The 8,947-nt window shown below is 31.6% G+C and overlaps 1 protein-coding gene across 1 annotated transcript; it reads right to left on the reverse strand.

Moving 5' to 3' along the window:
- Positions 1-2,274: 2,274 nt before the first annotated feature.
- Positions 2,275-6,465, reverse strand: LOC100573292. The gene is made up of 2 exons (XM_003241818.4): positions 6,133-6,465; positions 2,275-3,721 (listed from the first exon to the last, which is right to left on the reverse strand). The coding sequence occupies exons 1-2, from the start codon at positions 6,232-6,234 to the stop codon at positions 2,444-2,446; spliced, it is 1,380 nt and encodes a 459-aa protein (XP_003241866.1). The 5' UTR covers positions 6,235-6,465; the 3' UTR covers positions 2,275-2,443.
- Between the last annotated feature and the right edge of the window lie 2,482 nt (positions 6,466-8,947).

An 8,947-nucleotide genomic window follows, 5' to 3' on the forward strand; every position in this document is an offset into this window, starting at 1 on the left:
CTGTAATTTTAACAAGGTGTGTTAAATTATAAACGACACAATACAGTGTAAAGGCACCTTAATAAATCAAAAAAAAAAAATAGGAATTACCGTCGCGATTGGTTAAAACTGTGCGCGAGACTAACAGTTTTTTAAGAGGGTTTTTTTTTCAAATTCCCATGAAAACGTCGTAATCACAACAAAACAATGAAACGACTGATAATAATAATAATAATATTAATAATCAAAACGCGTATCCATATTCCATACGTCGATGGGTATGTTTTGGGTATTTTTTTACTAGTTTAAAACGGTGCTCGGTAACGCATACTCATGGTGGTCGAAGAGAAGTAGCTCGTTTACGACCGATACGACACGCAATATTGTCACTTTTATACTCACGTTTCTATGCAGATACCACGGTTGTAGCCACGGGAAGTCGGTTAGGGAAGAAACGTTTAAGGAAGGTCACTGAGATAGATAATAATATATACTGGAGCGCGGACTCACCATTCTCCCAATGATACAAAACACGAGTCGTCCGAATTCCGTTTCCTTCACCATCGAACGGCAAAACATTTCATTTTTACATACGATGGGCGTGTAGTTATTTTGGAGAGTTTCTTACTGAGAGAAGATTTATTGTTTTATACCTACCTCTCACAACTTGTATTATCTCTGATAATAACGCATTCTTATTTTAATAAATGTTTTATACTTATTTATTTAAACAATACATACATGGTTAGGTAGCCTAGGCCCTAGCCCCTAGGTCCTAAATTTTTTTTCGAACGTGACAGGGAAAAATATAAACGACTTCAATATTTCTCTATAAAATAATTATTCATTCTTTTATATTATTCATATATTGATCCAACAATTTACAATATATAAGGTACCATTATAAATTAAACATAGCATCTCTTTAAAGATTCTTAAAAAAAAAATACACTTAGGCTATTACAAGAACAAAATATAGACATCAGACTCATAACAAATGTATAGGATTATTGCATTATTTATTATAGAGACATAGACTATAATATGATTGATATTATAGTTATAGGTATTAGGGTACCTATGACCTATATGTGAGACATGAGTATTGCAAAATGCAAAAATGTAATTATTTCATTTTTATGACTATTAAATTAATTTATATTTAAAATTGTAAACTTGGGCCCCCACACGAACATGTTTAGTGAGCCCCATTATCTTCTTGAAGAGTAAAAAATATATAATATATCCAAATTTTTAATAGTTATTGATGGAAAATACCTACGTACCCATTTATATTATTATTATTATTATTGTTATAACTTGATATAATGATACTAGTATACAAGTATACTACACGTTCAAATGTTCAATGTGTAAAAAAATAATTAAATAATCAAAATAAATTGAAAAATATAAACGAAAATAAAACATTATTATACGTTCGTAGTAAATTCATATGCAAAAATGAAATGTTTTGACTGGAATATAATTTAACGAATACGCCAACATAATACAGTCAGTAGGTATCATCTATAACGACGGCCAAGGGACCGCAAGAAACATGCTTTTATACCTAACCTGCAGATGACGTTATATAAAATGTACATTGTACATAGGTATTATAATTATAAATAAGCAGAATTTTGCCGGGACCTTGAAATTAACGTCGTAAACAGTATAATACCGCTCATGTCGTTATGAAAGGCGTCGCTATAGATGGTACCGACTGTATTATTATGTGAAGATCAATGCTTTTTTGGGTACCTACCTGTAACTATACCCATTTGTGGTAGGTTGTTGGGTTGTAGAAATAATGTTATTTTTTGCAGTATGTGAATTAAGATCGATAAATATTATAATAGTAGGTATAGGTAGAACCACAGAACAATATAGAATATACACTCAATCAGTTGGTCGGGTTTGTGTATCCCTACGGTATGAAGTATTGGACTTAAAAAATTGTACCGTGTATCCCTATTTGTTACGATATTATACAAAACGGAAACAATCCATTGACCCACTGACGACGACCATTTTAATGTAGGTATTCAAAGTTTTTTATGGATGGTATTGTCAGTTTCAGTATAATGCCATACATTTTCCTATGAAATATGAATTAAATATTATAATATTGTTATTTTACATAGTTTATAATATTGGTATGAATTATTTAATTGATGAAGTACACCACGCCCTCCGGAGATCGTCTTCAAGGCCACAATCACCCGATTTGGCCATAACACACAGTGTCTAACCCCTGGTAGAACCTTACATGAGACTGAATAACAATAAATATATTATAAATTAGGTTTTTTTATTGGTTAGGTATATATCAAATAGAGAGCATGAATATTCATATTATACAATATACGAACAATAAAAAAAATTAAAAATATATAAGTACAATACATGATGGTACAATATATTTTTTTTTGAATGTATTCAAAATATTAAAATAAAAAAATTAGTCAGATGTAATGCTGGATTCGTCTGATGATGTATCTTCGATTGTCGTCGTTACAGTTTCTACCTCTGCAGATAATACGTCATCTACAATGAAGTCAATTTTCCAAAATTTGTCTTCTTCTTTCTTCGTCTGACTGATAAAATCCTTCCATATGTTTGGCTTCACACGTTCGACGCCCTCAATTATTAATTGTTCAACATCGGTTAATTTATAAGTTGTATTATTCGTCATAACATAATTTTTAACCGATGACCAAGCCAATTCCATTGGATTAAGCTCGCAATGATATGGCGGTAGTCTAAGTATAATAGAATCATATTGCTTTGCTAATTCGTCAACTACATATTTATCATGTTTTATCCTTTTCACTATTTCAAGAAGTTGTGGAACAACCATAGGTCTGTCTATAATTTCATTCTTATCCTTCAACCACTTAATAATATTAGCCTTCTCGGTTTTCGACGTAGGTGCTTTATCAATCTTTACTGAATGGTAAGAGGCATTGTCCATGATTATCACACATTTCTCTTTTAATCGAGGCAATACACTGTCCATCCATTCGTTAAACGTTTCGCCATTAATTTCATCGTGTGAATTCCTAGCATTTTTTTTCGCCTCAAAACATAATAATGCTTCTGGAACAAAGCCGTCTTCCGAACCTATATTGAGGACTATAAGGTGTTTATTTACAATTCCGGTTGTTTGACCTTGTAAAAATTCGTTCTGTGGTGATTTTATTGTGCATTCACCAGAATTTACAGAGGTTTCATCCAAGTAGTAAATATGTCGACCCTCTTCACGGTATTTTTTTAAATCTTCAAGAAACCGTCTACGCCACAAAACAATTTCAGTTTTTTCCGTCAGTGCGCCATTTCCACTTCGTTTACTGTACTTAAAACCCATATCTTTTAAAATACGAAAAAGGCTGGTCCGTGAGATCGGTGGTAAAGACTCGTCGTTAGAAACCACTTGATATATTTTGTCTACAGTAGGAATTTCACGTTTAAACCAAAAACTGTGCACATACCTACGAACCACATTTCTTTGGAACTCATCAAATTTAATGCGGGCGGATACTTTAACTCGTGTTCTACATGGAGATATCACAATTTTCGAACGGTTGTATACCATGATTGTCTTGGAAATTGTAGTTGCTCCAATGCCTAATTCTTTAGATATCTCTTGCCGGAGTGTTCTTATCGACTTTTCTGGATCTGCCGCCAATTTTGATTTGTACGCATTAATTATTAATAGTCTTTTACCAGAATCTACTCGCTGAAATTGAAACAATGTTTTATTATAAATACAGCATATTATATAAATAGTATATTGTGTGACAAGGGCGGGAAGAAAGCTATTTCAGTCCACATTTCACCCAAGATTGAAATTGCCTTTCCACATGAACCACCCATACTATTTTTTGTCACGCCTTTGTGTTCATCGATCATGTCAAAGGTAATGCAGGGATCTATTGATCAACTAGATTATTCTACGAAAACAATATTTCATGAAAGAAACGATTTGGTTTTAAAATTGTATGCGTCATGTATGGAGGTTCTCAGGTTATAATGATATGAATACAAGATGTAACCAAAAGTTTATGTTTTGTAAGGACCGTGGTATAGTTTTCAGTATAAATAATAATTGTTATATTAAAATAAAATAAGAATAAAAAAGGTAATACACTGTCACGATTTAAGATAGAATTTTCTTTTACTATTTTTTTTTTATTGAACTTAAGCCAGGAAACTGTCCATTAGCTGTTTTTTTTATTGTGGGGGACGGTTTAAAGTTTGAACGGTTAGTTGAAACCCGTTTTTTAGGTTTGGCAGAATTTCAAGTTGGGCACCCGTGGGATTCTGCCATGTCCGGGTGGGGAATGGCGTCATCTCTCTCCAGACACCGTGACTGCCCGAAAAAAATACCACCCGAGGGTGAGTTCGAACCGGCACCGGTGCGCATCGCAACCGACGTCTTGGTCCTCTTGGCCACTCCGTCCCCTTTAAGATAATATGGTTGCACATCATAGAGTTATATAGTGGTGCATAACCGAATTGACACCAAAAACAAAATATCCTGTGTCTATTGACTAGATATTTCCTCACTAGGTTGCGTTGAAAACTACATAAAAAAGAGATAACCATTTGTTGTTATCACGATTTATAACGAAATATAACGAAAATCCAAATCAATAAACACGATTAAAGATATAATGGTTACCCGACGGACTATGTCACAAGCAATATCACATGGCAATTGAAATTACTTTCAGAATCAGCTGTTGAACTAACTTAGTGCGCTCTCTATAATATCAATATGCGATAATATTATTATATTAATCACGGACTAAGATATAATGGACTGGAAACGAGCAGCTTATCAGTGGCTTCGAATGAATGCGGCTGAACAAAACTATACACAGTAACTACACAGTAACTACACAGGAGAGCCATTTTCATAGATAATAAAGATATGGATAGGCCATGGCTATATTAACACTGTATGAGGTCGCGTTTATGTTCAAACTTCAAATAATTGCCGCCCACCGGGATAATATGAAATATTCTAAATCTCTAACATGGAACTATAATAATAATATAATATACCTATGACTTTTGGTTTTGAGTAGTTTTTGGCATTATATTAATGATAAATGTAATAGGTGTATTTACCATTTTACCCCATATAACCTCAAAATTGATAGTAATACATGAACGCATGATAAGCTTCAATGGCCTATCCATATCTTTATTATCTATGACCATTTTACGAAGCATTCACAGGCCTAATCATATGATAAGCTCGCGCGGTTATTTGCTTGTAAATCGATGAATAATCATCGGAATCCAAAGAAAATAATATGGTTAAATTCAGCGTAACTATATGTCAATGAGGATACAAAAAAGTCGATTTTGATAAGAACGTTAGTTACTGTGTTTTAGTTTTGGTCAGCCGTATGTACAAGAGACAAATGCGGGGGGGTCGCAATCATAATCGAGAGTTTACAGCGCCATCTATATAAAACATGGACTGAGATACAAAATGTGATGCTAAATAAAATCACTGGTAGCGCTAAAAACATTCGATTATGAGTGTTGATGATAACAGAGGAACCTTTTGCGGGCCGTCCCCCGTCACCCACCCACCTTGTCGTTTCCAGTCCATTTACCATTAATCTTAGTCCGTGAAGACAACTACTCGTTGCTCGTTGGGCAACCATTATATTATTATCTTAAATCGTGTCAATAAATAAGAAAATAATTGGATAGGTTGGCTAAATTGTTCGGATTTGTACAATATTTTAGTGCATATTTAATGGTAGTACTATAAATTGTGTCTACATTTTTAATAATACCTATGTGAAATTATAAAAATAAAATAAAGGTATTTATTTTTTATTTATTATTTATTATTATAAAGTATTTGTTATTCTATTATTATAATGATTAATTTGACACTGACGATTGTGTACAATACTACAATATATTAAAATTATTAAAGGTAAAATAACTACACTGTTTTCGTCTCCGCGACAAATTTTTCCATGCATCATCTATTAGCCGTCTCCCCGGGAGCGTTGGACATTTGTATAGACTATAGTGCATTTTTTTTTTTATACAGACTATACAATATATGTATATTAAATGGTATTATTAAATAAATTACAAAATTAATTTTTTACTGACCTTTCCCTTTGGATTTTTTTTTATTGGAGACCTGGAGCGACCGGAGTCTACGGCAGTTTGTTTTTGTAGTTGTTTCATGATAATCGAACAATTACAAGACATATTCACAAATATTATTAACAATTTGCAATGGAATATTATAAAAGTTAAACAAAATATAATATATAATGTAAACAGAACGGTAAGCGCAAAAGTGAACGTACACGCAGTAGCACGAATGAACACAGCCACCGCAGTACTACTACGTAGTCTAACAAAAAACGCGGCGACGGTGAGAATGTACGAGAATACACTACAATACGACTACACACAGCACAGCTGGCGCCTGGCAGTTGCATTTATATTTTATACCATAGTAGTAGTAGTAGGCACACATCGATATACACTATGCACAGCTGTATTTTCGTGGCGACCGATGCCAACACTCGAAGTGGGGTGGGCCGTCTGGCGGTGGGGATGCGCGGATGCGACGAGTTTTGGTCGACCGAGCGGTTCAATCTGAACCTGAATATAAGTAGTATAGTAGTAGGAATAAATGTTAGTGTACTGTGTAGTATGTTGTATGTAATATTTGTATAGATTTCACTGTAGGCACCTAGTACAGTAGTACTCGGTATATCCACAGCCTTATTTACAAACACGACATTATATCGCAAAAATAACAGCGATAATGTACGAACGGTACGATTTAACACGTGTATTTAATATTTAAAGGTCACTGCAGAGTGCACCCGTACTTAAAAATATTGTCCCGATTTGTACGATTCTGTGTCATATAATTATATATCACGATTAAGTATAATATCCTTAATCGTGTTTTATATAATACTAATATACTAATCCTTTATAAATGGTTTTCAAGGAAGTAATTTCCTGATAAAAATTTTCAATGGTATTAGATATTGTTCTGAAAAAAAAAACATTCCGAAAAAAATAATTTCGTTAAACAAATCTTTTGTTGAATAGTGTTCATGATAAATATGATTGTTAGAAAATATCGTTCTCATATTAATTTTCCTGAAAAGTAATTTCCCGTTTTTTACGTCTCTCCATTCACTTCTGCTTAGCAGCGTAAATATTGATAGCATACAATTTGGATCACTCATATTGATGCTAATTGCTAAATGCACAGATTTCTATACTATACAGTGTTGTATATAGAAGTCTTTGGCTAAATTTAATGATGGTTGATATGTGTAAAAAATTAAAAGTACTAAATTATGTTTAAAATAGGTGGTCAAGTGGATACCACTCTGCTGTACCTACAGTAGTTGTCGAGCAGCTTAGCATACTTGTATAAAAAATCAACTTTAAAAATTAAAAAAAATTAATAAAAATTGAAATTATCTCATGAATGTAATTAGTGTAGCTACCAGTGAACCTTTTCTTTTTGATAAAAGTAGTAAAACTTTCCGGGAACCTTCTATTAAAATTTCTTATTTTAGCTATGAATGGAAAAACTTTTATGAATTTCTAACTGAAAAATAGTCTGAACACTTTCACAATTTTGATGAATTCTTTGAAAATTTTAACTTTAAATACATATAAAAATCATTAAGCCAATGTATCTTTAATATTTTTTAACTTTCATTAATGAAATTTATAAGGAACCTAACATTAAATTTTGAAGCTGCTTTACCAAAAGTTTTTATCGAGAATATTTTAAAATATATTTACAGAATTTGAAAAATGTCTCAAGACGATAACTCAATCAAAAAGAGTTAAAATATTTCAAAAATGTTCTCATTAATGGGAAATGTTAATATGAATATTCGGTGAAAATTTCAAAGGTCTACGGTTATTAACTTTTGAGCTACACTAAAAAAATAAAAGCGATTGGTACTTGGAATTTTCAATTTTGACTCTCCATAAGTACTAAGTAGATTTACTTTGTTATCAGAAAATATGCTGATTTTGAAAATCGGATAAATTTACTAGCCAAAATGTTGCTGACAGACCGAAGAAAAACAAACATCATTGTAAAATCAATACATTATTTTGCTCCGCTTGAATCTAAAATTATCAAATACCTAAGGTGTTATTTATGAGTAGATTTAACAATCAAGTAATAAATATTGAACCGTAGCAAATTTTTCTTATTGTAGACGTATTTGCTATAAAAATTTTGCAAAATTGAAACAGAACAATGACAATACAAAAAATTACAATAAACTATAAGAGGTATAAATTATAAATTACAAAATGTAAGTATCATTGATTAGACAATCTATCTTATCTGACCTATAAACCTACAATAGAAATATAAACATGCTGTAATATTCGATATTATACCAAATATTTTTAATAATATAGGTTCATCTATGTATATTATGTAAACAGTTCCTCACGCAAAGCTATTTAATAATGTATAATGACAGTGTCCTAAGTTCATAACGGATATAGGCATTTTATATATAAGATATACGTTTTATAATTAGATATGATAAGTACATTTATATGAATATATAATGTTTTCTATTGTAATCAAGGTGTATTGATAAGGTGTCGTCACTTGTTTGAAAACTTGATTGAAAATTTTACTACAGATAGTCGTCACCACCGGGAGCGCTATATGTCCTAAAGAGGCCGAAAAACGAACACTTTAGTACACTAAAACTATAGAAAATTTAAAATATATTATGATTTAAGAAATAAAATTCAAAATTTTTCATTGCATAATGACTTCTATGTTCTAAATTATTTGTATACATGTATTTAAATACTTTCTTTTTATCAAATTCAACTTTATATTATTAAATATAATTAACTAAATTGTCATTTTTAAATTTCTTACTACAAAAAAAATATATGAAAA

Source organism: Acyrthosiphon pisum, chromosome A2 (genome assembly GCF_005508785.2).
Source record: "Acyrthosiphon pisum isolate AL4f chromosome A2, pea_aphid_22Mar2018_4r6ur, whole genome shotgun sequence".
In the NCBI taxonomy this organism is placed as follows: domain Eukaryota; kingdom Metazoa; phylum Arthropoda; class Insecta; order Hemiptera; family Aphididae; genus Acyrthosiphon; species Acyrthosiphon pisum.